The sequence below is a fragment of the Triturus cristatus genome, chromosome 2_2 (genome assembly GCF_964204655.1).
Source record: "Triturus cristatus chromosome 2_2, aTriCri1.1, whole genome shotgun sequence".
In the NCBI taxonomy this organism is placed as follows: Eukaryota; Metazoa; Chordata; class Amphibia; order Caudata; family Salamandridae; genus Triturus; species Triturus cristatus.
In genome coordinates, this window is record NC_140582.1 from 1,238,315,808 (window position 1) to 1,238,337,437 (window position 21,630).

The window sequence follows — 21,630 nt, forward strand, 5'->3', positions numbered from 1 at the left end:
AGATATCACTGGGGTTCAAAGCTTGTGTACATGGGATGCACATGACACTTCTTGAACAAAGGGTGTGAAGTGGAGCCGGCATCATGTATGACACCTGTGTTTCATCACAATGACGTCACACGCTCAATAACATGAAACCCCCGTGGAATTTGGGCTTTGAAACCGCTGCTTTTATGAGACAAAAATCTACGCACGCGTCGCCCCCTCTCTTCCTAGAAATAAGCACAGGTGTGTACTTCCATGTACATGTATGTGCATTGCATGATTATAAATATTGCTTCTTAGGCAAGTATAAACACCCCGCCCCCCACCCCCGTAAAGTGGACTTTCTCTTAGGTCTCCCCGAGATATCTCTGGCCTTCTCTTTCCCAGCCCAATGTCCAGGATTCCCCGAGCTCTAAAATGACAGATTCAACTGTTTCTGTCTCACCGCACTTCTGGAAGTTTTTTCGTTTGGTGCCCGCTCGAAGTAACTGAAAATGGTTACAAAATTCAAAGTTTAATTCGGAACAGGGGCCCCTAAAATATGTGTTGCCCGGCCCCATGAGTCCTAAAGATGAGGCTGGCTTTGAATACTTGTCGCCGTGAACCTTGTATCTTGTGCACTTGTGCACGGCGCTTTGTATCTTGTGCACTTGTGCAGGGCGCTCTGGATCTGCCCAACGTTTCTCTGCTCCGGACTGCCCTTTACTACGGAGAGACACATCCCTCCATGTAGCACCTCTCCCGTTTCTCAGCGCTGTAAATACCAGCCGTGCCTCTTACTCACTGTCATGGTGTTCAGTTTACCGACCTCAGAAGGATGTAAGGCTAGATGCGAGCTCGGGAGCGGGGAGGGGGCACCATCTCACTGAGCCATCCTGACCGGTGCCCTATCTGGTCCCACGGACAAAAGAAGGAAAACTGTTAATACAAGTGAGCCGCGCAGCGAGGGGTGGAGGGCGGCAACTCTGGTGACACGCGCGGTATCAGAGGACACACCGCGCTGTATCGGAGGACACACCGCGTTGTATCGGAGGGCACACCGCGTTGTATCGGAGGACACACCGCGTTGTATCGGAGGGCACACCGCGTTGTATCGGAGGACACACCGCGTTGTATCGGAGGGCACACCGCGTTGTATCGGAGGGCACACCGCGTTGTATCGGAGGGCACACCCCACGGTATCCGAGGACACACCGCGCGATGTCCGAGGACACACCGCGTTGTTTCCGAGGACACACCGCGTTGTATCGGAGGACACCCCCCCCCGGTATCGGAGGACACACCCCATGGTATCCGAGGACACACATCCATCGTGGTGTCCGAGGACACACCGCACGGTAACACCGCCAGGAGGCTCCATCATACAGAGCCGTGCCAAGGACGAGCACAGCCCACGTGTCCGACGGGCTGGGAGAGGGCTGTGGGGGCGGGCGCCCCTCTGACACTCACTCCAAACTTTGTAACACTTGTGCGGACTCCTCCCCCTGTGCCCACTGCTGGCACGGCCCCTTTAAGTCAGGACAGCGGTGTGGTAAGTGGCCGCCTGCCATTAATTCATCAGCGCCCAATCAACACAGGCACTCGTTAGCAGGCTGCACTTGGGAGGGGGTGTGACTGAGGCCCCCCAGACCCCTCCCCAGCAGCAGCAGAGGGGCTGCCCCTTCCTGCCTGTTTATTCTGCATTCATGCTCAGTGCAGGGCACTGCGGGCCGCATCTGCGCTCCCTCCTGACTGGGGTGGTGAGCTGGGGGCGAGCCGGACTCATCTCTCTGTGAGTGGACTGACTGTCCTCTCCCCGGACACTCTGCCTGTCCACTTTGCGATTGGACTGCCTGTCCTCTCTCCGGACACTCTGCCTGCTCTCTCATCGGATAGTTTGCCTGTCCACTTTGTGATCGAACTGCCTGTCCCCGGACACTTTGCCTGCCTCCTCTGAGGGTGGACAGCCTGTCTTCTCTCCGGACACTCTGCCTGCCTGTTCACTGAGAGTGGTGCCTGCCCTCGCTCCGGACATTTTGCCTGCCTCCTTTATTAGTGGACAGCCTGCCTTTCCTACGGATACCCTGCGTTCCTCCTGTCTGTGAGTGGACAGCCTGCCCTCGCCTGTCCCTCTGTGGGTGGACTGCGTGCCCACTCTCCGGACACTCTGCGCCCCTTCTCCGGACACTTTGCCTGCCTCCTCTGTGGGTGGACAGACTGCCCTCGCTTGGATACCGCCTGTCCCTCTGTGGGTGGACTGCCTGCCCTTTCTCCGGACACTTTGCCTTCCTGCTCTCTGAGTGGACAGTCTGCTCTCTCTTGGATGCTGCCTGCCCTTTCGAAGGATCCTTCCTGTCCACTCTGAGGTGCGCCCAGGACAGACTGTGGCTACCCGCGCCGGTCCTAGCTCCTAGAAGACCCCCCTGGCCGCAGCGCCGCAGCTTCATGGAGGGGCCCCGGGGAGAGGAGCCACGCCTCGGGCCCTGAAATGAGACTCAAGGCCCCCTCGGCTTCCGGAATCTGCATTTTTGTTTCTGGGGGGCATCGCAGGACGCCCGGGGCAGAATGAGGTTTCGGGGGGCTTGCTGAGGGGCCCCTCGCCGCTGGACAGAGAGGGCTGCACACAGCGCGCTGCTCCTCGACGCACAAGCCTCCCCTGCCCTGCCCTGGCTTTGGAGAGGGGCTGTCGGGCTTCGGAAGGGTGGGGGGCCCTTGGCTATGACCTCCACCAAAGAAATGAAGCCCGGGACCCTCCTGCACCCCAGGAGTGAGGAGAGGAGACGGAGCCCCCTAGACCAGCTTCCGCCCCCCGCCAACTCCAACAAGCCGCTCACCCCCTTCAGCATCGAAGACATCCTCAGCAGACCCTCAGTGAAAAAGCTGCCGGGCAGTCACGGGGCCCCCAGGGGCCAGGAGAAGGGCCCCAGCCCCGCAGGGCCCAGGAACGGAGTGACCGCCCCTTCCTCCCCCCTCTGCGCCCTGGAAGAGCTGGCGAGCAAGACCTTCAAAGGCCTGGAAGTGAGTGTGCTGCAGGCAGCCGAAGGTGAGTCCGGGGCTGGGGCTGGACTCTGACACCTAGAACCAGGCAGGGACTTACTCTGACACCTAGAACCTGGCAGGGACTTACGCTGACACCTAGAACCTGGCAGGGACTTACTCTGACACCTAGAGCCTGGCAGGGACTTACGCTGACACCTAGAACCAGGCAGGGACCTACTCTGACACCTAGAACCTGGCAGGGACTTACGCTGACACCTAGAACCTGGCAGGGACCTACTCTGACACCTAGAACCTGGCAGGGACTTACACTGACACCTAGAACCTGGCAGGGACCTACTCTGACACCTAGAACCTGGTAGGGACTTATGCTGACAACTAGAACCTGGCAGGGACTTACTCTGATACCTAGACCCTGGCAGGGACTTATGCTAAAACCTAGAACCTGGCAGGGACTTACGCTGACAACTAGAACCTGGCAGGGACCTACTCTGACAACTAGAACCTGGCAGGGAGCTACTCTGACACTCAGAACCTGGCAGGGACTTATGCTAACACCTAGAACCTGGCAGGGACTTACGCTGACAACTAGAACCTGGCAGGGACCTACTCTAACACTCAGAACCTGGCAGCGACTTACTCTGACACCTAGAACCTGGCAGGGACTTACTCTGACACCTAGAACCTGGCAGGCACCTACTCTGACACCTAGAACCTTGGCAGGGACCTACTTTGACCCCTAGAACCTGGCAGGGACCTACTCTGACACCTAGAACCTGACAGGGACTTACTCTGACACCTAGAACCTGGCAGGGACCTACTCTGACACCTAGAACCTTGGCAGGGACCTACTTTGACCCATAGAACCTGGCAGGGACCTACTCTAACACTCAGAACCTGGCAGGGACTTACTTTGACACCTAGAACCTGGCAGGGACTTACTCTGACACCTAAAACCTGGTACAGACCTAACCGAGATATCCAAAAACAGGCACAAACTTAATTCAGACACACAGTACCTGGCACAGACTTACTCTAACACCTAGAACCTGGCACATACTTACTCTGACACCTAGAACCTGAAAAGGAATTGAGTACCAGACCCATAACATGGTGCAGACCTAACTCAGATACCCACAATCGGGCACAGACTTTACTCAGGCACACAGCACATGGCATGGACTTAGCCTGACACCTAGAACCTAGCACAGACTTACTATGACACCTAGAACCTGGCAGGGACATGGGTACCACTCCTATAACATGATAGAGACCCAAATCCGATACCTACAAACTGGTGCAGACTTACTCGGACACATAGAGCATGGTAGGAACTTACTTTGACACCAAGAACCTGGGATGGACTTGAGTCAGAAACCCAGGACATGGTACAGACCCAACCTGTACACCCAAAACCTGGCAGGTACTTGAGTCTGACACCGGGATATGGCACAGACCTACTTAGATAAAGTAACTCAGCACAAACTTAATTCATACACCCTGAACCTGGAACAAGCTTATTTTGCCTCCTAGAAGCCGGCAGGAAATTACCACTCCTACTGAGAGAACCTAGCAGGTACATATGCCAAACACCCAGAACATGCCAGAGGCCTAATTAAGTCACGCACAACTGGCATCAGTTTAAGTCTGAGACCTAGAATCGGGCTCGGACTTAAGTCTGACACAAGAGCCTGGCACACACCTAACTCTGACACCCAGAACCTGGCACAGATGCAACTCAGACACCCAGAACCTGGCACTGACCCAACTCAAACAAATTATGTGGGGAGCGCGTAGCCCGTGCTCCACTCCCAGACGCACTGCATGTGAAGGATACCAGATCCAACCTATTTTACTCCATTTCATCTTGCGCAACATTCATCCAGTTTATCCGTAAAGTTTATCATGCGTTTTTCTTCTCTCATTTATCCACATATGTCTCGTCATGTGTTTGGAATGCTTCTCATATTAACGTGTGCCCATCCAGGTCTCTTCGGAAATATGATCCAAATACAAAAGTAGTTCAGTGCAGCATTTCTTTATTCAAAACCCAATGCATTTCGGGCTAATGTTCAGCCCTTCGTCGGGGGTATCTGCTTACACCATTTCGTTCTCTCTACTCGGCGTTCACCACCGGCTGATTAGTTTCCCTCGACCCAACTCAGACACCTAGAATCTGACACAGACTCAAATCAGGCACCCAGAATCTGGCACAGACGCAACTCGGGCACCCAGAACCTGATAGAGACCCAACTTAGACACCTAGAACCTGGCACATATGCAACTCAGGCACCCAGAACCTGGCACAGACTCAACTCAGACACCCAGAACCTGGCACAGATCTAACTCAGACACCCAGAACCTGGCACAGACCTAACTCAGACACCTAGAACCTGGCACAGACGCAACTCAGACACATAGAGCCTGGCACAGATGCAACTCCGACACCCAGAACCTGGCACAGACACAACTCAGACATCCAGAACCTGGCACAGACGCAACTCTGGCACCCAGAACCTGGCACAAACCAAACTCAGTCACCTAGAACCTGACACAGGCACAAGTCGGGCACCCAGAACCTGGCACAAACACAACTCAAGACACCCAGACCCTGGCACAGATGCAACTTGGGCACCCAGAACCTGGCACAGACGCAACTCAGACACCCAGAAACTGGCACAGACCCAACTCAGACACCCAGAACCTGGCACAGACACAACTCAGTCACCCAGAACCTGGCACAGACCCAACTCAGGCACCTAGAACCTGACACAGGCACAAGTCGGGCATCCAGAACCTGGCACAGATGCAACTCAGACACCCAGAACCTGGCACTGACCCAACTCAGACACCTAGAACCTGGCACAGACTCAAATCAGGCACCCAGAATCTGGCACAGACGCAACTCGGGCACCCAGAACCTGGCACAAACACAACTCAAGACACCCAGACCCTGGCACAGATGCAACTTGGGCACCCAGAACCTGGCACAGACGCAACTCAGACACCCAGAAACTGGCACAGACCCAACTCAGACACCCAGAACCTGGCACAGACACAACTCAGTCACCCAGAACCTGGCACAGACCCAACTCAGGCACCCAGAACCTGGCACAGACTCAACTCAGACACCCAGAACCTGGCACAGATCTAACTCAGACACCCAGAACCTGGCAGAGACCTAACTCAGACACCTAGAACCTGGCACAGACGCAACTCAGACGCATAGAGCCTGGCACAGATGCAACTCCGACACCCAGAACCTGGCACAGACACAACTCAGACATCCAGAACCTGGCACAGACGGAACTCTGACACCCAGAACCTGGCACAAACCAAACTCAGTCACCTAGAACCTGACACAGGCACAAGTCGGGCACCCAGAACCTGGCACAGATGCAACTCAGACACCCAGAACCTGCCACTGACCCAACTCAGACACCTAGAACCTGGCACAGACTCAAATCAGGCACCCAGAATCTGGCACAGACGCAACTCGGGCACCCAGAACCTGGCACAAACACAACTCAAGACACCCAGACCCTGGCACAGATGCAACTTGGGCACCCAGAACCTGGCGCAGGCGCAACTCAGACACCCAGAAACTGGCACAGACTCACCTCAGACACCCAGAACCTGGCACAGACCCAACTCAGACACCTAGAACCTGGCACAGACCCAACTCGGACGTCCAGAACCTGGCACAGATGCAACTCAGACACCCAAAACCTAGCACAGATTCAACTCAGACACCCAGGACCTGACACGGTAGCAACTCAGACACCCAGAACCTGGCACAGATGCAACACAGGCACCCAGAACCTGGCTCAGACGCAACTCAGACACCCAGAACCTGGCACAGACGCAACTCAAACACCCAGAACCTGGTACAGACGCAACTCAGACACCCAGAACCTGGCACTGGTACAAGTTGGACACCCAGAACCTGGCACAGACGCAACTCAGGCACCCAGAACCTAGCACAGGCGTAACTCAGGCACCCAGAACCTGGTACAGATGTAACCCAGACACCCAGAACCTGGCACAGACGCAACTCAGATACCCACAAACTGGCAGGAACTTAACTCTGGCAGCCAGAAACTGGCAGGGACTTAACTCTGACAATAAGAAACTGGCAGAGCCTTACCTGTGACACCCAGAAACTGGCAGGAATTTAACTCTGACAATAAGAAACTGGCAGGGTTTTAGCTCTGACACCCACAAACTAGCAGGAACTTAACTCTGGCACCCAGAATCTGGCAGGAGCTTAACTCTGGCACCCAGAAACTGGCAGGAACTTAACTCTGACACTCAACAACTGTCAGGGACTTAACTCTGACACTCAGAAACTGCCAGGGACTTAACTCTGGCACCCAGAAACTGGCAGGAACTTAACTCTGGCACCCAGAAACTGGCAGGAACTTAACTCCGGCAACAAGAAACTGGCAGGAACTTAACTCCGGCACTCAGAACCTGGCATGAACTTAAGTCTGGCACCCAGAAACTGCCAGGGACTGAATTCTGGCACCCAGAAACTGGCAGGAACTTAACTCCGGCACTCAGAACCTGGCAGGAACTTAACTCTGGCACCCAGAAACTGGCAGGAACTTAACTCTGACACCCAGAAACTGGCAGGGACTTAACACTGGCACCCAGAAACTGGCAGGAACTTACGTATAACCCCCCGAATGCAGAGGCACTTATCGTACGCTGGAACCAGGTTCGGTTTTAGGTCTGGCGCCGCTTACCTGGAATGTACTTCGTTCTGAGACACTTTTAGCCGAATTCTTTGTGCCAAGCGAGGGCCTCAGACCTCGAGTCTACTAAAGGAACCCTGGTCCTGTTAATATAGGTTTCTTGAGCACACATGTAAATGCCCCGGTTTCCAGTGACCACGGGTTGAAGGGCCCTCCCTCCCCCGCCCCCACTAACGGAGAGTGGTGTTTACACGTGTGCCCCCCACCCCCGCTATTGTAACGGAGTGTGGTGTGTACAAGTTTGCCCCCCCCCCCCATGACGGAGGGTGGTGTGTACAAGTGTGCCCCCACCATCCCTCGGTGACGGAAGGTGGTGTTTACAAGTGTGCCCCCCCATGGTAACGGAGGGTGGTGTTTACAAGTTTGCCCCCTTGCCCTCCCCCCTCCCCCATGACGGAGGGTGGTGTGTACAAGTGTGCCCCCCCACCACCCCTCGGTGACAGAAGGTGGTGTTTACAAGTGTACTCCCCGCGGTAAAGGAGGGTTGTGTGTACAAGTGTTTACAGGGGCCAGGGTCGCCCCACAAATCCCCGGATGCAGCAGGGCTTGGACCTCACCGCCTGGCCCTCGGCCCGTGTAATAAACTCCGCGTTCACTCGCAGCACAGATTACACCTCACTATCGGTAATTGCCCGTGTCCGGGATATTACAGAGCTTTACAGCGCCCCGATAAGGGCCCCTCTCTGACAGGGAGAGCTCTTAATCGCGCATTACCGGCTTCCCCAGTCCGAGGCCTATTACACAGATATTAACGGCCCTCCTGCTAAGCCCCCTCCAGATAACCCCCCCCCCCCCAACCTCGGCCAGCTCTCCTCCCGCCAACTTTCCACATGCCTTTTGTAATACGACATCGTATCTTTTCTTGTAACCGACGCAGCGATGTTATTGATCGAAATACCGCGATAAATTGCATATTACACACACCGCGATGTTATTACATGGAAATACCGCTATTTATTGCATATTACACACACTGCGATGTTGTTACATGGAAATACCGCTATTTATTGCACGTTACACACACTGCGGTGTTGTTACATATAGACGCAGGGGTTTATTGCATGTTACACACACTGTGATGTTGTTACATATAGACGCAGGGGTTTATTGCACATTACACACACTGCGATGTTACATATAGACGCATGGGTTTATTGCACGTTACACACACGCGGTGTTGTTACATGTCGACGCAGGGGTTTATTGCATATTACACACACTGCGATGTCGTTACATATAGACGCAGGGGTTTATTGCATATTACACACACTGCGATGTCGTTACATATAGACGCAGGGGTTTATTGCACGTTACACACACTGTGATGTTGTTACATATAGACGCATGGGTTTATTGCACGTTGCACACACTGCGATGTTGTTACATATAGACGCAGGGGTTTATTGCATGTTATACACACTGCGATGTTGTTACATGTAGACGCAGGGGTTTATTGCATGTTACACACACTGCGATGTTGTTACATGTAGACGCAGGGGCTTATTGCATGTTACACACACTGCGATGTTGTTACATGTAGACGCAGGGGCTTATTGCATGTTACACACACTGCGATGTTGTTACATATAGACGCTGGTGTTTATTGCATGTTACACACATCGCAGTGTCTCTGTATGTTGTAAACTATGTGCGATGTTATTACATGGAAATACCGCGATGTGTTGCATGTTGCAGACACCACGCGGTTATTACAAGTAGGCGCGGGGATGTATTTCATGGTACACACACCGCGGTGTTATTGCATGCTACACACAAGCCGCGACGTTTTCACATGTACCACACACCTCCTTTTATTGCATGATTTTTATATGACTGAGGCTTTATAAAGCGCGTTGCAGCTGCATGTCACACACGCGACGGCTTTGTGAGTTGTGTGCACCGTGATGCGTTGCACGCCGCGGGTACGTAATATTATGTTTTACACACCGCGGGGGTATTTTTTGTGTACAAAATGTGTTGCATTTTATATAAACACTGCTATGTTTTTGTAAGAGTTCGTAGGACGCATTTAATTGCATGGTGTAGTTCATAAGATGTTTTTAAATGTGGTACAGATTCAAATACCATTGCATGTTGTACCCGTGTTTTACGCACACACCGCGAAGTTACTTCAATGCACACACCGATATCGTACGGTGGACAAATACACACCGCGATGTCATTTCATTGTGTGCGCTCCAGGCTGTAATAATTATGTATGAATGTGTGTATGTGTGATACATATGCGCGGATCACCCCCCCCCCCTCTCTCTCACACTTTCTATGCAGGGGCAGGAAGTGCTCAGACACATTTACATCTTCACCACTTACAAACTCTACATTTCATCCCCTCTTGCGCCGGCGTTAGCTTCGTTTTTGTAAATGAGACAGGACACCTTTAGGTTTGTTTTAATAGGGGAGGGGTGCCCCGGTACTGTTCTTAAGTACCTTGCCCTCGGATAGGCTTCTATGTATATATGTTTTTTTTACTTATTATGTGTAATAAAGCGCTAACATGCCCATCACCGTGTCAGAGCGCTGTACGGTGGTAGAGATGGTGAGGGTTGCAGGGCAGTAAACCCCGTTACTCGAAAGTATTCCATGTACAACACTCCTGTTGACACAAACACACGTTGCGTCGTCTGTGACACGTGTGTGTTGTGGGTCCCCAGCGGACAGACACAAGGTGCGTACTGACTGTCTGTTCTTGCCTCACACATACATGTTCCCAAAACGCTCTGGGCTCCCAGCGCCCCTGTGGTGATAAATGTGTTTTATTCTCTCAGAAACAGCCCACGCCAACACTTCGACAACCCGCGCCTCCGTTTGTACATGAAACACACAGTACTTGGTTTTATACCGCGCACCGAGTTTAGTGTGTCCATGAAGAAGGCGTGCGTGTTCGAAAGGGCCACGCATGTTTTTATAAGTACATGCTTAGTATCCTAATAATTACAGTTGGTAAGTACAGTATTTCACTCCGACATATAATGTACACATGCACGTGAAAACACGGCGCACGCTGCTGCGTACACCCAGGTCCTCTATTTATGATATCTGCACGACGAATCTGTGCACTGTCGCCACTTCAGACACACTGCACACTTGTGCACCCGCCAGGCCGTCTGCCGCACGTGGTATCGGTGCACGACGACTCCACAGATACATTGGGGTGTTCACACTAGGTTCACTTCTTCAGACACACTTGTGCACACGCCAGGCCGTCTGCCGCACGTGGTATCGGTGCACGGCGACTCCACAGATACATTGGGGTGTTCACACTAGGTTCACTTCTTCAGGCACACGTGTGCACATGCTAGGCCCTCTGCCGCACGTGGTATCGGTGCACGGCGACTCCACAGATACATTGGGGTGTTCACACTAGGTTCACTTCTTCAGACACACTTGTGCACACGCCAGGCCGTCTGCCGCACGTGGTATCGGTGCACGACGACTCCACACATACATTGGGGTGTTCACACTAGGTTCACTTCTTCAGGCACACTTGTGCACATGCTAGGCCGTCTGTCGCACGTGGTATCGGTGCACCACGAGTTCACAGATACATGTGATCACGGTCGCACCCTCAATGCTTCAGACACACTGCGTACGCTTGTGCACACGCCAGGCCCTCCGTACCTGATATCGGTTAACTACGACTCCACGTATACAATGTGTGTTCACACTACGTTAACTTCTTCGAACACACTGCACACGCTTGTGCACACGCCAGGCCCTCTCCTGCACGTGTTATCGGTGCACGACGAGTTCACAGATACGTGTGATCACACTCGGCGCATATATTTTTTAATACCGATTTATATCGCGCAAACTCGACCCCGAAGGTATCGGAGCGCTTTACATGAGCACCGGTGACGTTACACAAGGACGCATTCAGGCATGGGGCGGATGTGGACGCGACCCCGAGGCTCGAACCTTGGCTTCCAGCCCCAAAGTCGGCAGTCTTGCGTCAGACCCACTGCACACGCTTGTGCACACGCCCCATCCTACAGTGATATCGGTGCAGGACGGCTCTCAGCGCCTCGAGGCCTCACCCAGATTAGAAAGGCACACGTGCAGCTCGTCAGCGGTTCACATTGCTTTGCCGACTCCCGGCTCCGCCAGAGTCCATCTCCGGCGCCCTCCGATGAGCGCAGAGAAGGGAAATACAAGCCGTATTCGGGCCTTTCTTCATAAACACGGCAGCGGCGACAGCGCGAGACCAGCAGAGTGATAATGACCATAATGATTACAATAAGAATGAGAGTGACGTCAGTCTTAATGGTAATTATAGTGATACAACAATAATAGCGGCGTCCGCGATACTAGAGTTACGTGGACAATAATAATCGTGACAGCGATGACCGGGTGACGCACAACACTAGTGCAAGTAAGAGTGCACGCGCAGGGACACGTGCAAAGCCCGGATACTCGTGCCCGCGCCCGTGTGACAATGAACACTGCAGCACAGACCGCAGGGCCCAGGGGCCCGAAGGCATCTCTTGTGAGTCCCAGTCCCGGCGCCTCCTCGCCGCGCCGGCCCCACGTGTTCTCTGCAGACCGCCGACTGGGGCCCACAGGGGCGCCTGCTCGGGGGCTGTGGAGGGCCCCTTCACGCTCGTGTACGTGACTTCGCAGGGTCACACGTGTGTGCACGAGTGAGTGGCGCGAGGCGTGTCTGGTGCAAGGACGGGTTTAAACAAAGCCAAGCTTCCGAGGATATGTGCCCCCCCCCTGGCACTACTGTTAGGGGGGGGCTCCTATACTTGCCATGGGGCCTGCCACTCACACATGTATGTCTCCGCCGCGCCGTGACCAAACCGGGCGTCCTTCAGGGCAGTGGGGGCTCGCGCCCTGTCCACGCTCATCAGCACAGTGCAAAGGTCCCAGTGACGTCCGTTCCCAGTTTGCACCAGGAGACGCCGTGTGCCCCTCACAGTGCATATTACACTTACATCACACTGGGAGCCGCGATCAAGGCTTCCCTTGCAGTGCAGCCGTATTTAACCAACGCCGGCATGCACGGCACGTAAAAGAATAGATGATCGGTCAATTAAAACCCTAAACAAGACCCAGACATACAATTCAACAGGTTTAAAATGCATACAAGAAAGACTACACATGTGTCATACAGCTACTTCAGCCCTTGGACAGCTTGTGGCCACACCTTCGCAATTGTTAATGTTCCTTCCTAAACATATAAGTAAAGATGCCAACTGTGATATTAAATGGACCCGAATCAGGGGCTGGGCGTTTCCCTAATGCGCTAAGTGCAAAGTTCCAATAGGGGGGGGGGCTGCAATTGACATAGGTAAATCGCTACAGATTTCGGGTGTATGTACGATGCTAAATGGATCCTGGTTTTACCCTGTAAAAGTGCAGATGTGCAAAACTACACATCATTAAAGTGCCAAAGAGCAAAATAAAAAAAGTGCCAAATTAAACACGTTGTTACCTAAGCCCAGCGGCTGTCGTAGGGGGCCCTGGCACCCATCATTGGGGCTTGCCTACTCATGTGAAGTTTACCTTAAAAACGACGAGTTATCACATCCTATAGTCGGATTCGGGGACCCCTGCAGAGTGCTCTACGCTCAACCTATATGCCACATGAAAAGGTTCACAAGCCGGGCTAGTCAGCCGAATGTGCCACATTGTGCCACGTGGCTCCATAGACTCCCCCAGGGCAGACTACAAGACCTAATGCCCAGGGTACGCGTGCAGTAAGTGACCTGGCGCCCACCAGACTTATGACTGCCACGAGCTGCTCCCAGGTGTAAAGTGGTTGTAGTATCAATCTGCGAGGCAGTAAACAGTGCTTTACTCATGCCGGCGTCTCTCGACTGGGAATAAATGCGACCCTTGCACTCTAGTAATCCATGGGTCACCTGTTTATTATTGGCGAGGGCGCTCTAAACAACCGAGTGTTTGTCCGTATTTATGTTATTTTCACACACACACAAGCACACCCCCCCCCCCCCCCCGCACACACACAGCGAGAGAGAGCGTGAGACGTGCGCCGTGTCCTTGCATCTCCGTCGGGCATTAATTCAGCCTAATTACCCGGAACGGCCCGGCCCCTTCAAGCCCCTGAGTGCTGTTTAAAGTTCCTCTCTGCTCGAGCGCCTCAGCCCCCCCGCCCCCACTCCTGTGTCATGTGTCTCTGACCCCAGCCTCTGGTCCCTGCTTTGCTGAGTTTATACAGCGGGTTCAGGCTTTACAAACACTTCACGTTTATAGCGCCCCGAGGTGCGTAAAGAAGCGAACACAAGTGGCGTCTTGTGACTGTGGGTTCACCGATCTAGTGGTGCACTGTGAGGGACACACCAGGTGGGAGCTGAGGGGCACCCCTGGCGTGAGGTGAGGTACACCCCTGGCGTGAGCTGAAGTACACCCCTGGCGTGAGCTGAGGGACACCCCTGGCGTGAGCTGAGGGACACCCCTGGCGTGAGCTGAGGGACACCCGTGGCGTGAGCCGAGGGACACCCCTGGTGTGAGCTGGGGGACACCCCTGGTGTGAGCCGAGGGGCACCCCTTGTGAGAGCTGAGAGACACCCCTGGTGTGAGCTGAGGGGCACCCCTCGTGTGAGCTGAGGGACACTGTGGCGTGAACTGGGGGACACCCTCATGTCAGTTGAGGGATACCCCTGGTATGAGCTGAGGGACACCCCTCACGTGAGCCGAGGTACACCCCTGGTGTAAGCTGAGGGGCACCCCTGGTGTGAGCGGTTTATAATGTGCCATGTGTAGGCTTCCGAGCGCTTGAATGAGGGTGAAGTGTGTAGCTGAGTGGTAAGGCGGGGAGTTTAAAAAAAAAAAAAAACTTCTCTTTTTTTTTTTTTTGCTGCTGAACCAAAAAACAATTTAACGTTAAATACATAAACAGTAAAGCGCGTGTGTCATGAGGCGGCGCAGACCTCTCAGCTCACTGGTAACATTTCAAAGCATTTAATGGCTACTAACATTTTACTGTAACTTCCTTATGACATCGTGGATGTTTAAGGCACAGGTGTTTTTTTTAATGTATTATACGTGTGAATAAGTGCATCCAGGACACTTTAAAGCTAAAAGAGTTTATCTGCTGAAAAAGTGTAAATATCATAGGATTTGTACATTTTCCCACACATCAAAGAATACATAACATGAAAGTATTTTTTACATTTTTAGGGGAACGAAAATGTTCAAATTTTGAACAGCAGAATAATAACTTGATCTAAGTGGTTTGACACCTCTGTAGCAATTACAATCACCCACTGAGCTATCTGCCCGGCGTCGCTCTTCGCTCTGGTTCTCGGCCTGGCTGCTGCTTAGTTTTAGGGCTCCTGGTGCACGTGTGCTTTGCGCGTGCGCGCGTGCCCTCGGGAAGGTCACACTTGCTTCTCGCCCTCGTGAGAGTGACCTCTTGAGATAGGTCAGTAAAGCTGGGGTGAGCGGGGAGCGCTCTCACTGACCTCCACGTGACGTCATCCAACGCACGACACCACGACTATGACGTCTGGCAGTGCAAAAAGAAGAGATATTGGATTTTGCTTCATTCCTCCCCTTTACGTGTGCGTGCTTGTGTAAACGTGGGCATGCATGCGTGTGGGCACATGTCTGGGCGGTTATCTGTGTGTGTAAAACTGGGGGGGGGGGTAATCTGTGTTCTAAGCAGGCGCAGGGATGGAAAGTGTATTTTCCTGCCTTTGGTGACTGGTGACACCGCCCTCCCCCCCCCCCCCCCCCAACACATAAACACACCCCGAGGTGTGCACATAGTCGCCTCTTGTGTTCAGTTTATTCTCCTCAGAGCAGGGGGCACCTCCTGACCCTGGCACAGGGCGACAGCACCAGGACACTCCCATCCTGTACCCCAGATTCGCGGACTCGTTCCCTCGCTGGACGGAGCTCCTCGCCCGCTCCTGTGACGGCCGCGCCTATGGAATTAAATAAAAGAAATAGGTAAACCGTTATCTATAGAGACAGGGGCATGTATCCCTCCGCGGGCTTCAGGTGGCATCATACCACGAGGGTGAGGCCCCGTGTTTATTAAATGCCGCCAGGACCCCGAGATGGCAACACAGGGCATTGCTACGTGTCATACAATATGCATTTTTATGTTTCATGCCTAGTATGAGGTGCATTGCTTAAGAAAATGTATTCATAAGAAGAAGATGTGTATTGAAAATATACAGTAAAAACTTGGACTCCACTGTGTGGTTGTGTTTCGCAAAAGAAGTGCACACTGTGTAGTTATGAATGTACGATTTTAGAATAAAGACCCAAAATGTTGCAAAAAAACAAAAAGGAACGAAGGAAATGCTTAGTGAAAATGTAAAGTTTAACAAAAAATAGACTACACTGTGTCGTTGTTGTTCGTAAAAAAAAACACACACTGATGAATTGTGTAGTTATGAATGACGAATTTTAGAATAAAGACCCTTTATGTTGTAAAAAATAAAACAAAGGAAATGTTTAGTGAAAATATAAAGTAAAAAACATTTGACTAAACAGTGTGGATGTCTCCCGCAAAAGAAACACACACGAATTAATTCTGCAGTTATAAATATAGAATTTACGAATAAAGATTCTCTATGTTGTAAAAATACAACAAGGAAGAAAGGAAATGCTTAGTGAAAATATAAAGTAGAAAAACTGGACTGCACCTTGTGGTTGTCTTCCGTAAAAAAAAAAACACGCATTAATTAATTGTGTAGTTATGAATGCAGAATTTTAAAGTAAAGACCATATATTATGTACAAATACAACAAGGAGCAAAGGAAATGTGTAGTGAAAGTATAAAGTAAAAAAAAATGGACTGCACTGTGTGGTTATCTTCCGTAAAAAAACACGCACTAATTAATTGTGTAGTTATGAATGCAGGTTTTTAAAATAAAGTCCATACACTATGTAAAAATACAACAAGGAGCAAAGGAAATGTGTAGTGAAAGTATAAAGCAAAAAAATAGAACTAAAATGTGCGGTTGTCTTCCGTAAAATAAGCAGACACTAATGTATCGTGTAGTTATGAATGTAGAATTTTAGAAAAAGGACCTTTATGTTGTAATAAACCATAAGCTGTCCGAGAAGGCGGAGATTGTCGAAGCGGCGAAGCCCTGGCGCTGACTGGGCCCACGGCTGCTGCTCGCCCACGAATGTGTTGTTGATTGAACAATGGGCAATGGCGAGGCTGCTGAGACCGTGCAGTGCCCACCGTGTCATTATGAAGTAGAAACCCGTATTTCACTGGGAAGTTGGAACTGCGAAATGTTTCCGTGTTTCATAGGTCCTGTGAATTATCTGTACAACGCGTGTAATAAAAGTAATGTGTGTGCGCGCATGTCTGCGCCCATACCACAAACACGCAGACATTATGTGCATTTTTGGCTATTTTTGTCGCATGGAAACAGTATTTTTTATAGACACATTTCGAGAGAATGGTGGCTTAATTCGCAGAAACAGCATCATTCCCATTTCATTTAGCGAGGACCCGAGCCGCAATAACCACCCCCCCCCCTCCCTCCTAGTTGGACTCTCCCGCACCCTTAGGCAATGACGCCCCAAACCTCGCTGCCCTTGTTTAGCTCCTCGTCCACAAACCCCGACACAAGCGGACGGTTCCGACGAATAACGACGCAATCAGGGACATTGTTAGCTAAAACTCGCAGCTCAAATATCCCTTCTTCGTTCCGTAGCGCTGGGCCGTTCCAACATGTCTGCACCAGGAGTCATGTGACATGGTTCATTCCATCGCCATGTGCAATGCCACCTCTTCTAGCTCCTCGAAGCCTGACTCCGGCGGAGCGTCTCGGCCAGAGGTGTTCCTGTCCTCGGATCATACATGTCTCTCTCGGACCTCGGTCCTGCGGTGTCTCATGTGAGAGTAAAACACCAGCCGACGTGAGGTCCGAGCCCCCGCATCCCACGCATCACGCGTCACTTTACACAAGTGACAGGAACATGGTTCAAAACAAAATGGGGTGAATGTCGCACTCGCGCTAATTAAAACGCGCCCTTCTGGACAGCATGCACGTTTATCTGATAGTTCCGCATTTTACTTTCTGTTGTCCACGAATGTTCGCCTGTTTGAAATAAAGCGGCTTTGGAGTACCTATACATGTGACACAAACAGATAACGGCTGACACGCGCAGTATAGCGCATTGTAACCATCTAGCGCTTCTGGGGGCGGTTACAAATTACCTGCCACCCTTCACGTGCTTGGATCATTTCCTTCCTGCGATGTATGGGGTTTGAACCCTCTGCTTTTAGTAGAACAGAAAAATAACTATGTTACAGATATGAGTACATATGTGTGTGTATTTATACATACATGTGCTGCTGGTGTGTGCGTGCGATGTGTGTTGCTATAAATACTAAACTATCCCCTCTGAGTCCCGAATACTATGTGTCTGTGCTCATGCGTGCTTGACAGATGGCGCTAGTTCCAGCGTCCGGCTCAAGGCGCTGGAGCACAATTGTGGCGTGTTTGTGATGGCGCTCCGGGATTTACAGGGAGGGAAGGAAACAGGAGAAAAACCACAGCAGCAAACGTATCATCATAATAAGAACAGCGAAACCAACACCATTGACGACAACAAAGAGAATCATTATGGTAATAACAGCATTCTAACAATAGTGCTACAGATAACAATAAAAATAATAATACAATGTTGTTCATACTGTTTTTAAGTCGTAGCTTATCCAGCATGGACGCCTTGTAGCTGCTTTAATGAAGATTTACATTTCGCAGACTAGAAAGTGTTTGGTTTTCGGCATTAACAACAAGTGTTTTCAGGGCGGGCTCATTCGTACGCATGTTATCTTCCCTAGAAGTATGAAAGGCCGTGTCAACCCCGTATAACGCTGAACTGTCAGACCTGCCCGTTCTCTGCCGCCGGCACAAAACACACCGCGTAGGAGCAGAAGTAGGGATGTGATCATGGCACCCGCCCATCCGGGGTTGAATGTGACGTCACAGCATGAGACTGTAGCCTGGGTGTGATGTCACAGAGGACGAGGCCGCGTGCCAGTGTGACGTCACAGAGCATGAGGCAGCGGGCCGATTGTAAGATTACAGGGGACAAGGCAGCAGGCTAGTGTGACGTCACAGAGAACGAGGCCGCTGGCCGAGTGTGACGTCACAGAGCACGAGGCAGCAGGCCAAGTGTGAAGTCACAGAGCATGAGGCCACTGCCTGAGTGTGATGTCACAGAGCATGCGACTGCAGGCCGATCGTGACGTCACAGAGCACGAGGCTGCAGTCCTAGTGTGACGTCACAGAGCGTGAGGTTGCAGACCGGCTGTGACGTCACAGAGCACGAGGCTGCAGGCCAAGTGTGACGTCAGAAAGCACACGGCTGCAGGCTTGTGACTTCACAGACCACGCGGCTGCAGGCCGAGTGTGACGTCAGAGAGCACGAAAAGCACGCGGCTGCAGGCCAAGTGTGACGTCACAGAGCACGCGGCTGCAGGCCCAATGTGATCTCACAGCGCACGAGGCTTGTGATGTCGCAGAGCACGAGGCCGCAGCCGAGTGTGACGTCACACAGCACGTGGCTGCTGGCCTAGTGATGAAAGAAAACAAGGCCACAGGTGGAAAGTAACTTCACAGAAGATAAGGCTGTTTCACCTCAAGGAGGGCAAGGCTCAGTGTGACAGGTGGGGCAATGGGAGGCAGGCAGACAGGCAGGCAGGCAAACAGGCAGATAGAGAGAGACAGGCAAGCAGGCTGGCAGGCAGGCAGCCAGTCAGTCATTCGTCCAGATAGACAGGCAGTCAGGCTGGCAGGCAGATAGGGATAGACAGAGAGGCAGGCAGCTAGAGCTAGACAGGCAGATAGACAGGGAGTCAGACAGACAGAGGGGCAGGCAGATAGAGACAGGCAGGCAGATAGAGAGTCAGGCAGTCAGACAGAGAGGCAGGCAGATAGATAGATATCCTTCGTCCAAGAAGCTGGTTCTGGTGGTTCTGGTGGTCACAGGGTAATAAGGGGTTCTTCACTAACTGTGACGTTGGGAGCCTGTCACCTCTGGTGTATTGGGGCACCTTCCCGCTGAATCTCAAATTGGGCCCGAAGTGCACCCCTTTAGACCCTGCTAGGAGGCAGAGCTGTCTAGGCCCCCAGGGAGGTGGTGTGGGCTGCAAACTCAGATCTCAGGGAATCACACAGAATACCTTAACAACTCAAAGTCAGCCAGTGACTTCACTTGTAAAAAATCATAAAATATATATTTAATATACATACACGCAGCAGATCACTAAACATGCAATACAGCTCCGTTTAGAGTGAAGCAGGTCCTTCTAGCCCCTTCCTAACTTGAGAAAAGTCTTTGACATTGTTCAAAAAAACATATTCATTCACTTCAAACCTTACCTAGTCTGTAGCCCAGTGACTGCACGTCCCTGGCTCTCTCTAGCCTTTCCCGGCTAGAGATCTGGCTTCCTGCCTCTGAGACGGTTCAAAGTTTCAGCCATTTCCGGCTTGTGCCAGTAGCAGGCGGCACTCCAGTCACTCCTGGCTTCTGCCAGCAGGCGGAGACACTGCTTGAAGTTTCAGTCACTTCCAGCTTCTCCCAGCAGGTGGCGACACTGTTGAAAGTTTCAGTCACTTCCAGACTTCTCCGAGCAGATGGCGACACTTTTGAAAGTTTCAGTCACTTCCAGCTTCTGCCAGGAGGTGGCGACACTGTTGAAAGTGTCAGTCACTTCCAGCTTCTGCCGGCAGGCGGAGACACTGCTGAAAGTTTCAGTCACTTCCTGTTTTTGCCAGCAGGCGGAAACACTGCTGAAAGTTTCAGTCACTTCCTGCTTCGGCCAGCAGGAGGCGAAACTAGGAAAAATTCAGTCACTTCCGGCTTCTGCCAGCAGGCAGAGACATTATTGACATTTTCAGTCCCTTACTTCTTCTGCCAGCTGATGCAGACATTCTTGAAAGTTTGCGTCACTTCCTGCTCCCCCCAGCAGACGGAGATGCTGTTAGAAGCTTCAGTCACTTCCAGCGTCTGACAGCAGGTGGAGACACTGTTGAAAGTTTCAGTCACTTCTTGCTTCCCCCAGCAGGTGGAGACACTGCTGGAAGTTTCAGTCATTTCCTGGTTCCGCCAGCAGGCGGGTAGGCTGTTGGAAGCTTCAGTCACTTCCTGTTTTTGCCAGGAGGTGGAGACACTGTTGAAATTTTCAGTCACTTCCTGCTTCCCCCAGCAGGCGGAGATGCTGTTGAAAGTTTCAGTCACTTCCTGCTTCCCCCAGCAGGTGGAGACACTGCTGGAAGTTTCAGTCACTTCCTGCTTCCCTCAGCAGGCGGAGATGCTGTTGAAAGTTTCAGTCACTTCCTGCTTCCCCCAGCAGGTGGAGACACTGCTGGAAGTTTCAGTCACTTCCAGCGTCTGACAGCAGGTGGAGACACTGTTGAAAGTTTCAGTCACTTCCTGCTTCCCCCAGAAGGCGGAGACACTGTTGGAAACTTCAGTCACTTCTAGTTTTTGCCAGCAGGTGGAGACACTGTTGAAAGTTTCAGTCACTTCCTGCTTCCTCCGGTAGGCGGAGACACTGCTTGAAGTTTCAGTGACTTCCTGCTTCCCCCAGCAGGTGGAGACACTGTTGAAAGTTTCAGTCACTTCCTGTTTTCCCGAGCAGGTGGAGACACTGTTGAAAGTTTCAGTCACTTCCTGTTTTTCCCAGCAGGTGGAGACACTGTTGAAAGTTTCAGTTACTTCCAGCTTCCGGCGGAGACTCTGTTGGACATTTCAGTCACTTCCTGTTTTTGCCAGGAGGTGGAGACACTGTTGAAAGTTTCAGTCACTTCCTGCTTCCTCCAGCAGGTGGAGACACTGCTGGAAGTGTCAGTCACTTCCTGCTTCCCCCAGCAGGCGGAGACGCTGTTGGAAACTTCAATCACTTCCTGTTTTTGCCAGCAGGTGGTGACACTGTTGAAAG

The 21,630-nt window shown here is 51.9% G+C and overlaps 1 protein-coding gene across 1 annotated transcript in view; it reads left to right on the top strand.

The window, feature by feature from the left end:
• Positions 1 to 1,587: 1,587 nt before the first annotated feature.
• The window catches only part of LBX2 (ladybird homeobox 2), a 36,361-nt gene continuing 16,318 nt past the window's right edge, over positions 1,588 to 21,630 (top strand). Inside the window, exon 1 of the mRNA XM_085642903.1 lies at positions 1,588 to 3,007. Coding sequence (XP_085499029.1) covers positions 2,683 to 3,007 — 325 coding nt within the window. The 5' untranslated portion in view covers positions 1,588 to 2,682. The remainder of the gene's footprint in view (positions 3,008 to 21,630) is intronic.